At 34.5% G+C, this 22,395-nt stretch overlaps 2 protein-coding genes across 2 annotated transcripts in view; one reads left to right on the forward strand and one right to left on the reverse strand.

Moving 5' to 3' along the window:
- The window catches only part of syt14b (synaptotagmin XIVb), a 28,276-nt gene extending 23,565 nt beyond the window's left edge, over positions 1-4,711 (reverse strand). Inside the window, exons 1-2 of the mRNA XM_056480974.1 lie at positions 4,659-4,711; positions 130-177 (exon numbers count right to left, since the gene is read on the reverse strand). Of these exons, the coding sequence (XP_056336949.1) occupies positions 130-177; positions 4,659-4,671 (61 nt within the window). The 5' untranslated portion in view covers positions 4,672-4,711. The remainder of the gene's footprint in view (positions 1-129; positions 178-4,658) is intronic.
- A 6,823-nt stretch (positions 4,712-11,534) lies between these two features.
- Positions 11,535-22,106, forward strand: nt5c1bb (5'-nucleotidase, cytosolic IB b). Its single transcript, XM_056480977.1, has 6 exons — positions 11,535-11,733; positions 11,836-12,003; positions 14,657-14,786; positions 15,046-15,168; positions 20,617-20,801; positions 21,395-22,106. The coding sequence occupies exons 1-6, from the start codon at positions 11,611-11,613 to the stop codon at positions 21,758-21,760; spliced, it is 1,095 nt and encodes a 364-aa protein (XP_056336952.1). The 5' UTR covers positions 11,535-11,610; the 3' UTR covers positions 21,761-22,106.
- The last annotated feature ends 289 nt before the right edge of the window (positions 22,107-22,395 follow it).

A 22,395-nucleotide genomic window follows, 5' to 3' on the forward strand; every position in this document is an offset into this window, starting at 1 on the left:
ATTATTATTATTTTGGGTGAACTATGCCTTTAAGGGCTTCTTTTTATTTTAGTATCTTAATATTTTATCTACGCAAAAGGTCACACAGCAATCTGTGCATGCTCTAACAGAACAGAAAGCTTCTCTTACCTCTTCTAGCGCAGATGAGTTCATGAACACCACAGCTCCGCCCCCCACCTGAAGACAGGAAACAGCTCTTTTAAGAAAGAACTCGTGATGCAGAAAGTGCCACCTGTACTGACTCTCATAGACGTCATAGCTATGCGTTTACGTCACTGACTTGACAGTTCATATATTACACGCATGCTGCAGAGACAAAATAAAGAGTTGATAAATTGTTGCCAGTGACACTCCGATTAATGATGATGCATATCTCTTGCATGCACATACTTTCAGACAAAGCTGTATCGAAGGAGCATCGTTTTGAACATGGTGTGCTGGCAAGGGAAGCATTACAAATTTCTGGCTCAAGCTCTTCCATTAATATTGTCGCATACCATTCTTAAAGGTACAGTTGAAGTCAGTATTATTAGCCCCCCTCTTCCCCCCCCCCCATTTCTGTTTAACGGAGAGATTTTTTCAGCACATTTCTAAACATAATAGTTTTAATAACTCATCTCTAATAACTGATTTATTTTATCTTTGCCATGACGACAGTAAATAATATTTGACTAGATATTAAGACACTTCTATACAGCTTAAAGTGACATTTAAAGGCTTAACTAGGTTAATTAGGTTAACTAGGCAGGTTAGGGTAATTAGGCAAGTTCTTGTATGTTGATGGTTTGTTCTGTTGACTATCAAAAAAATTATAGCTTAAAGGGGCTAATAATTTTTACCATAAAATGTTTTTTTAAAAAAAATTAAAAACTGCTTTCATTCTAGCCAAAATAAAACAAATAAGACTTTCTCCAGAAGAAAAAATATTATCAGACATACTGTGGAAATTTTCTTGCTCTGTTAAACATCATTTGGGAAATATTTAAAAAAGAAAAACAAATTCAAAGGGGGAGATTAATTCTGACTTCAACTGTCTCCAAATATTGATCTAAATATGTTTGTGATCAATAAGTCACCTTCATATTGTTCCAGACTCATGTAACTTTTTTTAAACACAGAAGTAACAAACAGGAGAATATCGTGGTTGGACTTTTGCAGTGAAAATGAATTACCAAAGTACTACTAGACTTGTAAACAAAAAATGTAATTGTGTTTGTTTTATCACAAGATCTACTTTATAAGTCTGTATATTAAGGGCGTACTCACACTATGTACAGTTGCCTTGATCCCATCCGATGGCCTGCACTTACATTACATTCGGGCCTGGGCACGCTTACGTCATCGATAATGCGCGGTTCAGTAAGCACTTTCACTCAGAACAGTGGAGATTTCTTTAGTTATATAGTTTTAGTTGTTTGAGATGCGGTGACACGCAGTCAAATATTTCACCGAACAGATCAGCCACTTTTGACGTTAATAAACAATCATAAAGTCCTCGTGCTGCAGGAATTAGAAGGCTTGCTGAAGGCGCAGCTGTCGTGCAGTGAGCGGTTTGCGCCTTTAATAAACTACGACAGTTTGCGTTCATTAAACAGTAAGAATGATTAATAAATCCATGTCAAACAGTACTTTAAAAGTCACGTCTCGCTTTCAGTTTCGGGTTCAGGCACGTTTTGCATTCACACTACAAGCGTACTAAGTGAACTGCACTCTGGCACACCTCTTCCAACCGGGCCAGGGCCGGCCAAGTGAACCGTGCCTGAGCCCGATTCAGAGCACTCACACTTCTCAAACGATCCGGGAAACGGGCCTGGGCATGGTTCGGATAGCATAGTGTGAGTACGCCCTAAGTGTTTACCTTTACAGAGCATGTTACCAACTTGCCAGTTCCTGACTCTCAGGCATTTGCAGTAGTAAAATGCGTTCCACTGCTTAAGCTTCCAAGTTATTTATTGTCTCTGATTTTTTTAAAGTTAAATTTCTGTTCAAAAAGGTCATGATCTGCACTCATCAAATAATTGCTTTGTACAGGTTTTATTTTACACTCTTCGGGTGATAAAAAAACACAAACGTTTCGGCACAACGCCTTCCTTAGTGTGTAACACAAACCTCTCACTCCACCCTTTTATCCCACAATCAATCACATTGCGTCATTGGTTAGACGGCTTCTCGATGATTAAAAAACAGGCTCATTTTCATTTCATTATTCCATAATTAACCACATAAGAACTGTTTACCTTCACCTTCAAAAACATTATTTCACAGGAAAATAGTATTGATGTAGATATAAGTAAAGGATGATTATTGATATGCTATTTTCCTGTGAAATAATGTTTTTGAAGGTGAAGGTGTAGATAGACCTCTGAACTGAGATTTTTCAGGACCACACTCGAAACCAAGGGGTAAGAAAATTTCCCAGAATACATCAGCCACAACGGCGTCATAGCTGCACTCGGAATTAAGGAGATCCATAAATTTGTATATTTTGTCATTATTATGAATTTTTACAGCAAACAAACAAATGTTTTAATATATTCATAACTTCGTTCATGTTTTACTGTCATGCTTTTATAAAAAACGCAAAAAAACTGCTAAATTTTGCTATCTATAATCCATAATAATAACTCCTGTATAGCCATCCAATAGCATTCTGACACTCGATGACACTCGAATACCCTAACAGTAAGTCTAGTGGCCGGGAATGGGTTTTTTACAGTGTCTGCTATAATGTTAATGTTGTTTTTGGTGTGTTTACGCAGATGAATATGGCCGCTGTGTGAATGCGCAGTACACTTACGATCTTATTGCCACATTATATCATTAAGATAACATGATATATGCCTTCAGTGATTTCCTGAAGATAAATAACAAAATATAAAGCAACTGGAATAACTACAGCAGTCGCCATCGTCTGATCTCATATGAAGCAAGAGATCGCGATGACATATGATGACGTGTGCAGGTGCTGTAGTGCTGTCCCAATTCTTAGGGGTAAATTTTGAAGCCTTTCCCCTTCACACTCAGTTTAAAGGGCCAAGGGGAAGGAGTAAGGGTACAAAAATAGAAATGGGATTGGGCCTTAGTCTTCCTCCACTTGTTTCAAACCTGTTTGAGTTTCTTTTTTTGTTGAAATCCAATGACAATATTTTGAAAATGTTGAAAACTGGAGACCCTTAGCTATGTGAGCTTGATCTCACGAGAAAACGTAAGTATTTTACGTTTTGTCAGTTTAGTGGCTAATTCGTACGAATTCGTACGAGTTCAGTCGTATGAAATTGTACGATTTTAAAAAGGAGGTGTGGCACCTAACCCCACCCCTAAACCCAACCATCATTGGGGGATGAGCAAATCATACCAAATTGTATGAATTAGATCGTACGAATTCATACGAATTAGCCACTAAATCAAAAAGTTACAAACTGCCGTGAGATTGTGTTGGCTATGTTTCCATCGAAAGGTGCAAATTGGATTTATGCGCAAAACTAGAATATTTGGTTCGTCACTTCCTTAAAAATTGGTGAAAACATACAGTCAAGCCCGAAATTATTCATACCGCTGACAAATTCAGACTTAAAGTATATGTTCAAATGTAAATGTAAAGTTCAAAGCTGAGAAAAAAAATTTCCACAATGATGCATCTTGTACATCTTATTATCTTTTGTGAGAAGCTGAAGTCATTTCCGGTATTAAAAAAAAATGCTGGTTGGATAAAAGTAATCAATTTGTATTAATCAAAATACATGGTTTTGTTGATACACATGCTGGAATTTATTCAGTAAATATCTCTTCATTGTAGTTTATCCATATTTTTTCTTACAGGATAAAATTTTTTATATGCATTTTATAAATTGTATGCACATCTTGTCCTTACTATTAAGAATTTTATGCTATTTTCCAAAATGTGAATAAAATAGGTGAATGGAAACAGCTAGTGACAGTGACATCCACGAGCGAAAACTATGGAAGTGAATAGTTACAGGTTTCCAACATTCTTAAAAACATCATCTTTTATTGCTGTATTCTTTATTTTACTTCTGTATTCAACAGAAAGACACTCAAACAGTGTTGAAACAATCGTAAATAATGACAAAAATTTTCATTTTAGGGGGAACTAACCCTTTAATGACACATTGTTCTTGTTTACTAATGTCCACACCTGAGGACAAATTCATTGACTGCCATCTTGTAGTAATGGGCTACTAACAACTTCACCTGACGGGACAATGAAGGACGTAATGTGATGGAGACCTGCCTCACAGGCTGCTATAAAAAATAGCGATTTCATAACGCGACGACAAAACACAACAAAAGCAAAGAGAGCGAAACTTACACACACTATATGCTATTTCCTTTGTTTGCACGTGCATTTGACTTCATCACTATCCAGGCTACTTGTTTAATGTGTTGTTGTATTTAGCAGTCATTTAGACAGCACGTTTATCACTCTATGGCTGAGTCCGCATTGATGCAGTAACACAAAATCATATGACCGCGTCAAAAATGCATCTAAACTTACCCTTAAAAACAACACCGCTTGCGTTTTCTTACATTCCTAAGCGTCTCGCGCTTAACTACAATCACACACAGTCCGTGTTATGTAATGTTAGCGATAAAGATCACGGTGTACTTTACCCACGCTGGTCAGTGATGCTACTCACCCTCAAACGCCATGATGCTGTGTGTGAATGGGACGTGATGAGGTGCTGTTGAGAGAAAGTGTTTCCACGCTGAGAGGAGGAGAGGAGAGGAGTGGAGATGATGTACTGGGACAGACGTGATGCTGCAGCGCGCGCGCGCGCGACACCGACATAAACTGTAAACAGTGGCAACGCGCAAAAGCTATTTATACCACTAATTTACATATGAGTCTGACATTATGAAATGCATATTTTCCACAGATCTAAACTAATAGCATCTCAAATTTGAGGTTGATGCATCAAAAAATAAACTTTCAGTAAGATTTTAATTTGCCTTTATTTTCCAACGCACTTCTTTTCAGTCAAATGTTGCTGAAATGCGACATAATAATAAGGCATAATATTCGTTCTTTCATTTTCTTTTCAGCTTAGTCCCTTTATTAATCCGGGGTCGCCACAGCGGAACGAACCGCCAACTTATCCAGCATGTGTTTTATGCAGCGGATGCCCTCCCAGCCGCAACCCATCTCTGGGAAACATCCATAAACACCCACTCATACTCATACACTACGGATAGCCTGTCCCAATTCACCTGTACTGCATGTCTTTGGACTGTGGGGGAAACCGGAGAACATGCAAACTCCACACAGAAACGCCAACTGACCCAGCCGAGGCTCGAACCAGCGACCTGTGAGGCGACAGCACTACCTACTGCGCCACTGTGTCGCCCCATAAGGCATAGTAATAATAATAATATAAAAATAATAATAGTAATAATGAACAAATATCTAAAATATAATAAAAAAATATTTTCTATTATCCTTGCCATTATGTAGTGTTTCTACACTTTAATGTTCTGATTTATTTTATTACAGGCTTATTTACTTATCCTTATTTTAAAAGTAACATTCAGTTATGGATTTACTTTGATCTCATGTCATTTTTTATTTATTTGCAGTATTATTATTATTATTATTATTATTAGTAGTAGTAGTAGTAGTATTTTATTTGTTTACTGTTTTCCTCTTAACTTTTTAGACCCCTTTTAGACCCCCTAGATTCTCCTTCACCTCCTTCGGGTTTCCGGACTACAACCCCTGCCCTAGATGATTGGTTACTGGAGATTTTCCAGTGACTTCGCCAATATGTATGTGCACACTCATGTAGTGTGCACACTCATGCTATTTTGTTAGAGATTTGTGTTGTGCGGTGTTTGGTCCTGTGTTGGACCTGTTTGTTTTGGTTCTTTTTTTGTGGTTTGCAGAACCTGCATGGTTGCTGATATGTGGGTAGGTCATCTCACCTAAAACCTATTATGTGGCGCCTATAAAGAGTCCAATATTTAACGTCAGGGTGGCGCTCGATTAGCAGACCTCCTTCCCTGTTGTTTTGATTACTTTCAAGAGTTCACACTTAGCTGATGATTCATCAAAAGCTTGTTTGGCATGCTGTCCCGGGAGAGAGCCCCGAGCTCAAGGGATCCTCGAGCCCGGGGCTTCCTCCCGTTTGCAGAGCGAGAGGGGAGCCTGAGCTCGGTGGATCTCAGAACTCCCCGTCTGCAGTAGCTAAGGGAACACGTGAGGAATAAAGGGGTTTATTGGGGGTTTATATCATTGACAGATGTTTAACAGGCTATTATGTTGTAACTGTTGCCTGTCGTGTTTTTGGAGAGCAAATTCTACCTGTGCGCTATGTAGGACAAGACAATGATCTTTGGGAGGACAAATGCTTTGAAACATTTATTTTCACGATGGTACTGCAGTGCTGTAGATAGAGCTTGATATTCATTGCTTAGCCATTTTTTAATAACACTATTAAAGCAGTGAATGCAGTGCAAAATAAAAAGCATCAGCCAAAAGCACACACATCTCATCTCTGTTCTTTTATGAAGTAATTTTGATGTCTTTAGGATACAGTATAGGCTAAATTGCTATCAAAAGACACAGTTGATGTCGCTGAACATAAATTTAATCAGATCAAGCTGGTCTTGTGACAGATAGTGTTTTTCTTTATGGTATGAGAGAGGAAAAACTCTGTCAAAACTGGTTGGATCGTACAAATCCACAGCATATTAGATCCTGCACCTGCCAAGCAATCGAAAGAGATGCTTCTAGGAGTTGTACCTAGTCGAACCTCTTATAAATTATTATTGTAATAATTAATTATTGTTACTTTAGTCATTAATCATTATATAATCATTACTTTTAGGATATGTGCCCCAAAATCTGTTATTAAAGGCATAGCTCAGCCTAAAAATGAAAATTCGGTCAACATTAGGCTTTCTCAACCCAGACTTGACCCAAAACAGTTTTTTTCTTCTTCTTTTGAACAGAAAACAAGAATGAAAAATGTTGGAAACACGGTCACTGCTGACTTCAATTGCATTTCTTTACCATCCCAGCAGGCACAAGATGTCAACTTGATGTCAGACTGACGTTGTACCCCAACATCGTGGGGATGTTGCATTTTATTTGGAAATGAAAATCAGGTTGACGTCAGAACCCAACGTCAGGTTAATGTTCAACCTAAAATCAACCAAATATCAATGTCTAACGATGTTACAGCTTGACTTTGTGTGGATGTTACCACTATGACGTCTATCAGATGTTGTATTTTGGCTGCCCATACATGACAAATAAATGTCAGTATTTGACGTCAACGTGACATTAGTTTAAGGGTCATTATCACTATAAAGTGCCTTTGAGACATCAAAATAAATAAAAAAAACGTTTGAGATTTTTGATTTAAGCACATAGTTGTTTTATTAATTAGACCTTAGGCTGTAAGGAATTAATGTTGGTCAAGCTCTTGCACTTTTTACAAATAATCTGCAAGCAGAAAACCAGTAAACAGACCTCAAACTGGGGCAACCCTGTCATGGACATCTTCAAAGTAGTATAAGTATATTTCCATTGAAGTGTGATTATAAAATGTATATTTTCAGAAAGGTAATGTGTCCCTTCACCAACCCAATGTTATAGATTATGGAAAAAGTCTATTTATATTAAAGAAATAATGGACAAAACATTTATTTCCCAGTAAAATATGCAATCGCTGCACGTTCTTTTCAAAATAAAACCCAAGATCTAAAATCTTTTTGTCAAACTTTTAATCAATATTAACTGGTCCTTATTGGTTAATTAAGAAATCCCACAAGATGTTTTGCTGAGGTTATAAATAATTTGTTTATTTTGCTTTATTTAGTGAACTAAATATGGAGGGACATTTAAAAAACGACAGATACAACAAGAAATATTAAAGGGTTAATATAAAAGGGTTTTGAAAGTTTCTTCTGTTTTCACTACCTACTGCAAACCACTGAGCCACCATGCCACCTCTTCTGTTATCAGTTAGCTTAATCAATATGCAAATTAATGGGGAAATAAACAATTATTGTCCTTCAAATTAAACTAAATTTGCTAATGAATGTAAATCTTTACATTGTACATTGTATTGAAGGAGTGAAGGGAATGTTGGATGCAACTCTAGGTAAACACCTCAATAATACAGTTTTTTTTTTTTTCAGAATAAGGTAAATATTAGATTACAGATGTTCACATAAATGTACAAATTCTTAGGGCTGTAATTTTATTTCAAAAAGTAAATGAGCTCCATTATATGGACTTTAAAAGGATATTGTTTATATAGACTGAGACAGATATTGCCAAAAGGTTTGTATAGTCCACTCATGTATTGCATCTATTGGTGTAGTATGTGTTTAAGTGTTGTGACATAAAAACATTAACTAATTAACAATAAAATATTGAATAAATAAATAAATAAATAAATAAGAAAGACACATTACAAATATGTCTTTTCTATCAGTTAGATGACACAGACCCCCAAATATAATCATCCAAAATATTATTTAGAAAATATTCTATTATGTTAGATTACATTTCTATTGATTAGTATAGATCTGCATTTGTTTATTTACGCATTTATGCACTTATTTATTCTAATCTAAATTATGGTTTTAATTTTTATTCATATAATTTGTAAATTGGCTTTAATCAAAACTTTATTTGTATTAGTTGTATGTTTTTTGTCTTGATATACATTTTTATTCTTATAATAATAATTAGGTAATTTAATTAGATCTTTATTTATTTGTTTTTTTATGCTAATGTGTTGTTAATCTTTAAAAAATATTGTTTATTTTATTTTATTAACGCAAGTGTTCATTTGTTTTAGTTTTTTTCTTTCATATGTATGAAGGAGGAAACCTGCAAAAACAATAAATAAATAAAAATAACTGAGTAAATAAATCCAAAGATTTCTGCATCAAACTCTAAATAAATAAATATGCAAATAAAAAAATTAATTAGTAAATAAATCCATAGATTCCAGCATACATAAAACAATAAATAAATACACAAATAAATAAATAAATAAATAAATGAGTAAATAAATTAAAAAATTCCTACATAAACAATAAATAAATAAATAAACAAGCAAATAAATAAATGAGTAAATAAATCCATGAATTCCTGCATAAAACAATAAATAAATAAATAAATAAATACGCAAATAAATAAATAAATGAGTAAATAAATCCATGAATTCCTGCATAAAACAATAAATAAATAAATAAATAAATAAATAAATACGCAAATAAATATATAATTAAATGAGTAAATAAATCCGTGAATTCCTGCATAAAACAATAAATAAATAAATAAATAAATAAATACGCAAATAAATAAATAAATGAGTAAATAAATCCATAAATTCCTGCATAAAACAATAAATAAATAAATAAATAAATAAATAAATCCATAAATTCCTGCATAAAACAGTAAATAAATAAATAAATAAATAAATTCCTGCATAAAACAATAAATAAATAAATAAATAAATAAATACGCAAATAAATAAATAAATGAGTAATTAAATCCATAAATTCCTGCATAAAACAATAAATAAATAAATAAATACGCAAATAAATAAATAAATAAATGAGTAAATAAATCCATACATTCCTGCATAAAACAATAAATAAATACACAAATAAATAAATAAATAAATGAGTAATTAAATCCATAAATTCCTGCATAAAACAATAAATAAATAAATACGCAAATAAATAAATAATTAAATGAGTAAATAAATCCATAAATTCCTGCATAAAACAATAAATAAATAAATAAATAAATAAATACACAAATAAATAAATAAATGAGTAAATAAATCCATACATTCCTGCATAAAACAATAAATAAATACACAAATAAATAAATAAATAAATTAGTAATTAAATCCATAAATTCCTGCATAAAACAATAAATAAATAAATACGCAAATAAATAAATAAATAAATGAGTAAATAAATCCATAAATTCCTGCATAAAACAATAAATAAATAAATAAATAAATAAATACACAAATAAATAAATAAATGAGTAAATAAATCCATAAATTCCTGCATAAAACAATAAATAAATAAATACGCAAATAAATAAATAATTAAATGAGTAAATAAATCCATAAATTCCTGCATAAAACAATAAATAAATAAATAAATAAATAAATAAATACACAAATAAATAAATAAATGAGTAAATAAATCCATACATTCCTGCATAAAACAATAAATAAATAAATAAATAAATACGCAAATAAATAAATAATTAAATTAGTAAATAAATTAATAAATTCCTGCATAAAACAATAAATAAATAAATAAATAAATACGCAAATAAATAAATAAATGAGTAAATAAATCCATAAATTCCTGCATAAAACAATAAATAAATAAATAAATAAATACGCAAATAAATAAATAATTAAATGAGTAAATAAATTCATAAATTCCTGCATAAAACAATAAATAAATAAATAAATAAATACGCAAATAAATAAATAAATGAGTAAATAAATCCATAAATTCCTGCATAAAACAATAAATAAATAAATAAATAAATAAATAAATACACAAATAAATAAATAAATGAGTAAATAAATCCATACATTCCTGCATACAACAATTAATAAATAAATAAATACGCAAATAAATAAATAAATAAATTAATGAGTAAATAAATGCATAAATTCCTGCATAAAACAATAAATAAATAAATACGCAAATAAATAAACAATTAAATGAGTAAATAAATGCATAAATTCCTGCATAAAACAATAAATAAATAAATACGCAAATAAATAAACAATTAAATGAGTAAATAAATCCATAAATTCCTGCATAAAACAATAAATAATTAAATAATTAAATAAATAAATAAATTAATTAATTAATTCCTGCATAAAACAATAAATAAATACGCAAATAAATAAATAAATAAATAAATCCAAAGATTCATACATAAATAAAACAATAAATAAATACGCAAATAAATAAAAAAAATTATTATATATATATCAATATATCAAATTCCACAAATTCCTGCATAAATAAATATATAAATATTAAATAGTGCGGGCAGAAAAATAACTAAATAATTTACACGAATGTTGAGGGAATAAGAAAATGCTAAACATTGTTGATTTCTTATTCCCCCTACATTCGTGTAATTTTTAAAAATTATTTATCTGCCCGCACTATTCATTATTCATATATTTATTTATGCAGGAATTTATGGATTTATTTACTCATTTATTTATGCATTTGCGTATTTATTTATTTATTGTTTTTGCCGGTTTCGTCCTCCATACATATGCTCGAACACCAGCTACAGAAGAGCAGTTCACGTTCACCTAGATTATAATTACATTGTCCATCAGAGTTAAAAATTAAACACAGCACAGCCTACTTAAAAAGGCAAACATTTAAATGAAAAACAGCATATGCTATCACCGTTTATCCCAAGAGAGCACAAACCTCCTGCGTCAAGCGGAGCGCCTCCTCCTCAGCTCAGCATCCAACCCGTACACATTTCCGCGATGTCGGACATCCAGCCCAGCCTCTAGGAAGTTCAACAAACACTACCATTACCAGACCTCTCAAAAACACACAATGAGCGAAATAAAAGCGCCAGAAGCGGCTTCAGCAGATAGAAAAGCAGCTCCGTCAGAAGAAAAAGACTGGGCGGCCGCTAAAGCGCACTATGAAAACTTGAAGTCTAAGAAACCGAGACCCGTAAGTACTGTAGCCTGATCTGTGAAGTTCAACAACACGACAGTTTGTATTGTTTAGTTGCTGACAGATGTCTTGAGTTTAACTTTCGCTGTTTTTGAACAGCCCAAGCCGAAATATGCTGTCACTATCGCAGTTTCTTCCCGGACATTGTTTGACTTGACGGCGGAAAGGAAGATCTTTGAGGAAGAAGGTGTGGAGAAATATGTTCAACATCAGCAGGACAACGAGAACCAGCCCCTCAGTCCAGGAGTTGCCTTTCCTTTCGTCAAAGTGAGAATAACACTGATCAACATTAGAGTATGCAGCAGCCACAAAACTGTGTACATTAGACTTTATTTTTATAATGTATTTTTCCTTTATTTAGAAAGGTTATATCATGTACACTGCAAATAAGCAACATGACAATCAATGCCAGATGTGTCAGCTCTTCTGAGAGCTACATTCTTGCAGAGTTGGGCATCAACTTAAAGGGATAGTTCACCCCAATTTTTTACCCAACATTTAACATCAATATTTAATCACCCTCAAGTGGTTTCAAACCTTTATGATTTCTTCTCAAAAAAATAAACATAATAAATAAAAATCAATAGCCACTGACATTCATAATATGGAAAATACTATAGAAGTCAATGGCAGCAGGTTAGCATACCTTCTTTTGTGTTCATCAGTTGAATGAAGCTTAAACAGGTTTGGAATAAGTGGAGGAAAAGTAAAAGATGACATAATTTTCATTTGTGGGTGAACTGCTTCTATAAATAACACACCTGATCTGGCCAATCAAGTCCTTCAGGCTTATTCAAACTGTAAAATCGTGGCCCTGTCATAGAAATATAAACTTTGGATTTTGAATCCCAAAGACTAGTTTTTGAGGAAACAATTTCTTAGTGTAAAGCAGATTTTAATGAGTAAAAATAACTGTATCACTTTTTGTGATTTGGAAAGGTCCTGTTGATATTAAAGGTTCCTCATGGAACTATTGGTGCCAGTAAAGAACCTCTATTTTAAAGACTGAATTTTTAACAATGTACTGAAAAATTAAAAACACTTTTTTTTAAGGTGTCCCGTTTCACACGTTCCATTAACTTACTAGTATTAACAATCAATTTTGTCAGTCACACATTATTTTAATGTACAATTCAAAATATTAAGGGTGTACTCACACTAGGCACGATTGCCGCCCCCATTCCCCTCGCACTCACTCAACTTGTATTATTTTAAGTCGTGGCACACAGTAAAATCTTTTGCTCAACCAACACAATCTCATGGCAATTCGTAACTTTTTTTTTAGTGGCTAATTCGTACAAATTCGTACGATCTAATTCGTACAATTTAGTACGATTTGCTCATCCTCCAATGACGGTTGGGTTTAGGGGCGGGGTTTGGTGCCACGCCTCCTTTTTAAAACCGTACCATTTCGTACGACTGAACGAACTCGTACGAATTCGTACGAATTAGCCACTAAACTGTCAAAACGTAAAATACTTACGTTTTCTCGTGAGATCAGGCTGGCTCAACAGATCCACCACTTTTGACGCTCATAAATTATCATAAAAGTCATCGTGCTACACTCATTAGGAGCTTTGCTGAAGGTGGCAGCTGTTGTGCAGCAGGGTTTTGTATCTTTAATAAACTAAGACAGTTCATGTTCATTGAAAAGTAGGATTGATAAATAAATCCATATGAAATAGTCCCCTAAAAGTGACGTCGGGTCTTCAGTTTCATACTCGGGCACGATTTGCACTCAACACTACAAGCCTACCATACCAAAGCCCAACCTAACCGTGCTCTGGCACGCCTCTTTCAACTGGGCCAGGGCCGGCCAACTGAACTGCACCTAGGTTCAATTCGGAACGAACCGGGAAATGGGGGTCAAACATGCTTGGGCACAGTGCAGATATCCTAGTATGAGTACACCCTAATAAACTATTAAATAAACTTTTACCTCAATAAATTACTAATTAGCTGCTTATTAACAGTAGGTAAGGTAGAAGTTGGATTTAGCTAAAGTGTAAGATCAGGGATGTACCATTTAATAACCATCTAATAATAGGCAGGTAATAAGCCAGTAGTAAATGGTGTGTAACCTTCATAATTCCTGACCATATAGCGAGTATATATTACTCAGTAGTTAAATGAATTATTACACTGTATTAAGAACACCTTCAAATTAAGCGTAAACTAAATTTTTACTTACAATTTTTTGTGAAGTTTCATGTGCAGACAAAGGCCGTAATGGTCTTGTGGTAAGACATTTGTTTCAAAGTATTCACATTTTTATTTATTGGAGTGTTTAGGTAAACTGTAAGTACAGTGAGGCGTCATTAAAGTAAGCTTAATAAAATTAACACATTTCATTCACCAGACATAGATAACACCTGATAACAAGTCCTTACAGTTGTATTAAGTATTGCTGTACTGTACACAAACAGACAATACCTGTAATATAGAGCAACAGACAAGTTGGACCAACACAATCACACTGCAATTCGTAACTTTTTGATTTAGTGGCTAATTCGGATGAATTCGTACATTCTAATTCATACGATTTAGTATGATTTGCTCATCCCCCAATGACGGTTGGGCTTAGGGGTGCGGTTAGGTGCCACGCCTCCTTTTTAAAATCGTACAATTTCATACGAATTCGTACGAATTAGCCACTAAACTGACAAAACGTAAAATGCTTATGTTTTCTCGTGAGATCAGGCTGGTTGGACAAGTTGTAGCCTGGAAAGGACTGACTGGGTAATTCCAAAATAAAGTAATAGTCCACTTTTGGCAATAGTCCAGTCTAGATGAAATAAAACATGTCTCGATCATGCTACTCTCGATTTACCTGCAGTAGTAAAATATGTTGCAAAGTAAATAACTGTACACAGGTTTTTGATTGTTCATCATGAGTATTATTCTTGCGATGTGCACACAGGCACTGATGACTGTAAACGAGCGTCTGAGGGAACTTTATCCGGAAAGTGAAGAGCTGTTTGACATTGTTCTCATGACCAATAATCACGCCCAAGTTGGGGTGCGGCTGATGAATAGCATAAATCACTACGGTAGGTGTGCCATTTCTTCCAACACTAACATTGTGCAAGTCTTGTAAGATCATCATAATTCTGAGCGACCCTTTGAAGTTTACAACAGAAGTCGAACTCATAGTTGACTTCTTGACTTTTTATTTTTATTTATTAAGTTTATTGACTAATTAAGAAGAAATTTGTCTGTGTGAAATACACCAAACAGACGAAAACACAGTCAATATAACACATTGGGATCATGTAATGTGGTAGTAATTTAAAGATTCTCCCCTTCCAGATTTGACCATAGAGCGATTCTGCATGACTGGAGGTCAGAGTCCCATCGGCTACCTCAAAGCCTACATGACTAACCTGTATCTCTCCAGAGATTCCAAGAAAGTCGGGGAGGCCATCGAGGAAGGTAAACTGATAACAAACTCACAGTTCTTGCATGACTAGGCCTACTACAGCCTGCATTTCGAATGAAATTAAAGTGTTCTTGTTATAGGTTTTTGTAAATGTGGCTCGATTTCAAATATAGCGTTTTTATTTTAGCAATTTTTTTAAAGCATGATGGTAAAACACGAACACGGTTCTGAATATATTAAAACATGTGCTTGTTTGTTGTAAAAATTCGTAATAACGACAAAAAACACTAATTTGTGGATCTCCTTACTTCCGGGTGTAGCTATGGTACTGTTGTAGCTGATGTATTCTGGGAAATTTTCTTAACCCTTGGTTTCGAGTGTGGTCTTGAAAAATCCCAGTTCGAAGGGCTATCTACCCCTTCCCCTTAGCCCTACGCCTTCAAGCTAAAGAGAATTGGGACACCCCTAACCTTTCAAGTGAACCCGCAAAACGAGGGGTAAGGGGAAGGGCTAAAGGGTAGAATTGGGATTGGGCCCTATTTTCTCTTGAATCGATTCTGAGCTTCATTTTTAACAGCAGATGGCGCTCTAAACTAGTTTTTAACCATACACTCAAATGCTCATGAGGAAGAGTTGTGCGTTTGGCTGTGTCATGCAAGTTGGCATTTATGCATTCCTGTCAACATTGGGATGTGAAAGAAGATAGCCCCCGCCCATAAATATGTTCATCTGGAGGTGTTTCATTGTAAATAAACAGAAATGGACAGTAATATGTTTTTATTATTGTTATTTACCAGGGATAAGATAAATAGCCTTCATTATAAAAAGCTTAATAAATAATTAAACAAATAAACAGTTTATTAATTGCTATTATAAAGAAACTTATTCAAATGATCAATTCTCATTAACCGTTTCATCACTGTATAATTTAAACATACTGATTAAAGAGCAGTGAATGATTCTCTCATTTAGATTTTTCATTCGATTACATTAAAGAGCCCCTATTCTGCATTAAAAAGGGTCATATTTTGGTTTAAGGGGTTAAACACCAGCATATTACGCTACTCTTAAACCTAACCTCTAGTAATAACAACAACACGCATTCAGTATTAATCCACAAAAAAAAAGTTGAACTATTTTGAAAATTGACCGCGTGTGTGAGGAACAGCTGATAGTGGCTATAGCAAAGGCAAGCAGCAGAGGATCGCCAGTTCAGAAACGCATTTAAATCGGTAAAGGTAGAAGCACGCGTCTCATTTTTTGGACGCGATATGTGAACAGCCCCTTACAGATTTAACCTGAGAGATACAGTACAAGCATTGATCTAAAATAGATACGTGATTACAACTTATAACACACAATTAAACACATATTTTGTAAACTACACAAAACGACGCAACAATTTTAATTACACTTATATGTTATGATCCGGAGGAAGATGAAACTGGTCCATATGAACTGTAAAAGTTACTGACAAAGTCCCAGTCAAAATCTGACAGTCCGATAGTCTCTACTGCTCCTTCAATAGCTAAAGGCTGGCAAATCCCGCATTGCAGTGTAGGTTATTGTATCAATCGTCAGAAAAATGACAGCAAAAAACTCAGCACACGGTTGGCTATACTGTGGTGTTGTTGTGAAAATGAACTTTAACCCTTTGTTCCTAGTGTGTGGAGGAAAGCGCGTGCACATTTTACCTGAACTGGAAGTACATATTTGGTGTTGTACCGTATCGACGTCGATGTGATCAATCAAAAGATCCAAACCCAGCTCGATTCGTTTATTCAACTCAGAGTCGAATATTTCACTAAAGAATCAATAGTTTTAAACATAGTTTTAAAAATAGTTTTAAACTTTTAGATTTAAACCTCAGATGGATGTTTTCATTCACTTAGAGCTATGTTACACACTGCATTCAAAAACCCATAATAGGTGCTCTATAAGTAAAAGCAGTGTCACTTTAAAAAGGCACAGATCTATAGTGAAAGCATTCGATTGCTTTCCTAAATTTTTATGTTCGTATAAGACAAAATTTGTTGTGTTTAAAAGAAAACCGACCAAGATCAACATGTTTAGATATTATTATTATTAATATTATTATTATTATTATTATTATTTTTACTATATATAGGGATGCTCCGATCAGGATTTTTGCAGCTGATACCGAGTACCGTTTCCTTGTCATGGTGAACGGCCGGTACTGAGTACCGATTCTGATGCTTCAAGCTTTATAATGCATTTTCCATCTAAGTATGGTACTTAATTGGAGATCTCTCCTTACCTAAGCAAATAAATTAAGGATGCAGCATATAATCCCTTAAACACATCTCTTATAACCAGATATTTAGGTGTGAACACATCATGGCCAGAAGCAGCTTTACATAAAATAATAGATAAACAGCTCAAAACACTGGATATACAATGGCTGCAGCAAAGAGACCATTGAAAGCCATTGTTCTTACTGTGGCTGCATTTTCCAACATTCTTCAGGATATGATGTTTTGTGTTCAACGGAAGAAGGAAAATCACAAACCTAGAACCACTTGAGTATGAGGAAATGATTAGGATATTTTCATTTTTGTGAGCACTGTTTTAGGATTAAAAATTAAAGAGGGTTCATAGCAAAATGAATATAATTTATAGGTAGGCATAGATATATATTTTTTAATCTAGATTAATCTTGGAATTAGTCTAGATTAAAATGGCTCATTTGATTTCTGCCGAAGGCATTCAGAATATGTGTGCTACCCAAATAATAAGTCTTTGAGAACGGGTTTCTCAAGCCAGGTGGCGCATTAGACCAGGGGCTTATCTCCTGTTTCCAAAATGCATCACAAACTGCTTGAGAAACTGTTCTGCTATGATAATTGGTGATGAAAATAAATTGTCCAATAAGATGTACTTGTGTTTACTAACTGTTCATTCAGTTAAACATGAATTTTGAACTGTAGGCCTACATAAGCTCCAAACAGCTATTTTGATTACCTTAATCCAACTAAAGTCATAACTGAACTAAACAGAAATGGAATTAAGACACGTGGAGTATGCATATATTAGTGGCATTATTGAAGTAAACACAGCAATCAAACTATTACCATCATGTAGGACTTTTCGCCATATTATGTATCTCGTATCTCAAAATGCGGAAGTTTTTTCTTTTCATTTGATGTTCGTTATTAAATTCCATAACACTCTCACTAGTCATTGCTCCTTATTTGCGTCTAATACACCAGTTTGTCACGGAGGCACGAATGAAATGTCATGAGTTAAAGTGAAACAGCCGAACTGCAGTTAAAGTCAGGCATCCTGCTGATTCGATACAGAAGGGCACTTTTTTTGTCAGACGGCTCACCGGTCAGGTATAAATCCGTACTAAAATAACAAGGTGAAAGTCATCATAGCTTGCGTAGAATAGACCCAGCTCCCAACCCAACTTTGAGAATAGATTAACGGGGATATTTATTATCGCGTGATAAGAGTCTTGCGTTAACGTAGCACGTTAATGCCTATAACAACCCACCACTAATATAAAATCCATACATATTCAAAATAAGAGATTCATTTCACAGCTTCAGTGATTATAATGGGATTTTTTATGAAAGCATGCTAGTCATTCTAGAGTAGATCGTTTGTGTCAACATTTGCTTCTTCTCAACAACACAAGCCAAAAACAGCCTTTGAGGGTCAAAGCAGATGCTGTTTGTTGCAGAGGACCAAGCTGGCAGATACAGCTTGTTATGGATCAGTGATGAAGTGAAACTGGAATTGCTGACAGCACGTTTCATCAGTTCAGAATTAAGTCTTTCATCTAGGACACAATCACTTTACTTTTAACTTTGCATATCTTTTACAGTCACAAACATCGACATTAAACACTGCATGAATGCTGATATTGGGGGAAAAAAACACGATAGGAGCACTTTAAAGAAATAGATAGACAATTCTGTTATCATTTACTCATTCTTCACTTGTTCCAAACCTGTTTGACTTTCTTTCTTCTGTTGAACACAAACAAACAAAGATATTCTGAAGAAAACTGGAAACATGTAACCATTGACTTTCATTGTATTTGTTTTTCTGGCCACTAATGTATACAGGTTTTCAGCCTTCTGCAAAATATCTTCTTTTGTGTTCAACAGAATAAAGCAACTGGTTTCTTGGACATGACAATGAGTTCACTGTACTCAAATGACCTCCACAGTCACCAGATCTCAATCCTATCATGTCAATCCACTTGTTAAGTCATGACTTATGGGATACTGTTTTTGAGTCCAAGCGGCTACTCATTTGAATTGAGTAATGCTCATTTATGACCACTTTTTAGTCATTTCATACATTAAAGTGAATTTTATATTAAAATCATGATGTACACAACAGTCTCTGCATCACAAACACCAATATTTTACCAATTTATAAAAAATTTATTACTTTTCGGCCATCTGATATTGGGCATGGATATATATATATATATATATATATATATATATATATATATATATATATATATATATATATTGTGATCGTGATTTTCGAAAGTATTACGTCGCTTTACAAATGTTTATTATTAACATTTGATGAGACTCCCCATTCAGTTTGATAGAGCACTTGGACCTGAAAGGCGCTTCGCGTGACGTCACACATAACAAACGGATATGGACCAAAATCTTTGAGCAATATTTCCAGTAGGCAAAATGGGGTCCAACCCAGTACTAGTAAGGTGTACCTAATAAAGTGGCCGGTAAATGCACGTTGCGATAAGTAAACAATACCAGCAGTTGGCTTAAATAGCTCTATTTGGAAAGAATTATTGCATTTAGATTGATTGAGATGATTCTGAAGGGTGGTGATTCGTGCATAAAATATAATAAACAAATTAGAAACATGGAAAAATGCAATAGAGCAAAAGTAAAAGTGAAATAAACACTGCTTTATGGTTTTCCGGACAGCCTATCAGTATTCAGGTACAGAATTAGGATAATGAAGAGTAAAATAAAACTGTATAGTCTTCATCGTGTAAATAATTCAATGCAATTTGTACTTAAATATTTACAAACGATACAATTTCTTGTCTTAAATAGCTCTTGAACTCTCTTTAAATGCTTAAGAACTCATGCAAATGATAAACTTTAACTTGATTATGGCTTAACTCTGCAGTGACTTCACAAATCTAATGCATTCTGACATTGCATATCCTGCGATGTGACTATTGTGGATGTGCACATTGCCATATCCATGCTGAAATGATATACTGTGCAACCATAATTTACAGTTATGGTGGCTTCTAAGAGTGGTCTTTGTATTTCAGTAGCCAAAACAAGTCAAATATAAAGTCAAAACAAGAAAAAAACCTAAATAATGTTTTTTTATCTTGAAGTTTGATGACTTTTATTATTAAATGACCCCCGAACACTATAAAAGTGATCTATTTTCATGTTTTCGTGAAGGCTGTACGCATGTAGGGTACAACAAAAGGCGCTGTTGTAATGCTGTGTTTATTGTGACAGGTATCGCAGCAGCCATCATGTTTAAGCCTGATGTGGAGACTAAGCTGTCTGAGACTCAGCTGCGTGTGGCGTTTGATGGAGACGCTGTGCTCTTCTCGGATGAGTCTGAGATCATAGTGAAACAGCACGGCCTGGACACCTTCTTTGAGCATGAAAAGCAGTATGAGAACAAACCACTCGCACAGGTACGTCAGGCATTTTGATGGCGATCACATGACCTCAGAGTCTTAGCGAAGCTTGTGATGTTAGATCAGCACAGTAACCGATGTATAAATGGCAAGTATATTCGAAAATATGTAGGAAGCCAATGAAGCCAGAGTGCTTTACTTTTAATGAGTTAATTTACTGAAGCGCAATCACATCAGTGTTCAGTGGTCAATTCGTGATGTTTTGATTTAGTGGCTGATTTATACAGTCTTATTCATTTTAGTATGATTTGCTCATCCCCAATGAGGGGAAGGTTTTGGGGTCTGGTTTGGGGGCATGGCTCTCCTTAAAAATGGCACGTTTTCATATGAATTTGAATTAGTGACTTCGACAATACATAAAATAGTTACGTTTCTTCTTGAGATCGGGCTGGGGTGTCATGATCAGCTGCTAAAGAAAGAAAACGGAAGAAATATATATATGTATGTATATGTATATATATATATATATATATACACTACTGAACAAGGGTGCTGATTGAGATGTACCCATTGTTTTTTTTTTTTGACCTGCATGAACAGCTGTCAATAATAGATGTTCAGACGCAATGCATCCCTTTATATATCTTCAGGGCCCTCTAAAATGCTTCCTGGAGGCTCTCGGGAAGCTCCAGAAGAAATTCTATGCCAAGAACGAGCGTCTGAACTGCCCCATCCGGACCTTCCTGGTGACAGCCAGAAGTGCAGCCAGCTCTGGGGCCCGTGTGCTGAAGACGCTCAGGAGCTGGGGCCTGGAGATCGATGAGGCTTTGTTTCTCGCCGGAGCCCCTAAAGGGCCCCTACTGCAGAAGATTCGCCCGCACATATTTTTTGATGATCAGATGTTCCACATCGAAGGGGCGAAGGAGATGGGCACTATTGCTGCCCACGTGCCATATGGCATCGGACAGAAATATAACAAAGGGAAGCTGATTGAACCAGAAAAGCAGCAGAACTGAAGAAACATGGTCAAACAGGTCAGCAGGAGTTCATTATACAGTTGAGATAAAGATGTCTACATGTTCTTGTAATGTTTTGGTGCTTTTACCAACAATGTAGAAATATGTTTTCTAGGACATCCATATATTTTTGCTTGCACATAATCATTGCTAATGAATTTTATTAGCAATAATGCAGGAATATTATCTGTAGTTTGTTTGACAAGAGAAAGGGCTACTGTTCTATCTATCTATCTATCTATCTATCTATCTATCTATCTATCTATCTATCTATCTATCTATCTGTCTGTCTGTCTGTCTGTCTGTCTGTCTGTCTGTCTGTCTGTCTGTCTGTCTGTCTATCTATCTATCTATCTGCCTACATATCTATCTATCTATCTGCCTACATATCTATCTATCTATCTGCCTACATATCTATCTATCTATCTATCTGCCTACATATCTATCTATCTATCTATCTATCTATCTATCTATCTATCTATCTATCTATCTATCTATCTATCTATCTATCTATCTATCTATCTATCTATCTATCTATCTATCTATCTATCTATCTATCTATCTATCTATCTATCTATCTATCTATCTATCTATCTACCTACCTACCTACCTACCTACCTACCTACCTACCTACC

Source organism: Danio aesculapii, chromosome 20 (assembly GCF_903798145.1).
Source record: "Danio aesculapii chromosome 20, fDanAes4.1, whole genome shotgun sequence".
NCBI lineage: Eukaryota > Metazoa > Chordata > Actinopteri > Cypriniformes > Danionidae > Danio > Danio aesculapii.

What these genes read in the sequence shown, in the direction of transcription:
- nt5c1bb (XM_056480977.1), top strand. Translation starts at nt 11,611, where the DNA reads ATGAGCGAAATAAAAGCGCCAGAAGCGGCTTCAGCAGATAGAAAAGCA. An exon ending in TTGCCTTTCCTTTCGTCAAA is followed by an intron (nt 12,004 to 14,656) that starts GTGAGAATAACA and finishes ATGTGCACACAG; the next exon opens with GCACTGATGACTGTAAACGA. An exon ending in AGAACAAACCACTCGCACAG is followed by an intron (nt 20,802 to 21,394) that starts GTACGTCAGGCA and finishes ATATATCTTCAG; the next exon opens with GGCCCTCTAAAATGCTTCCT.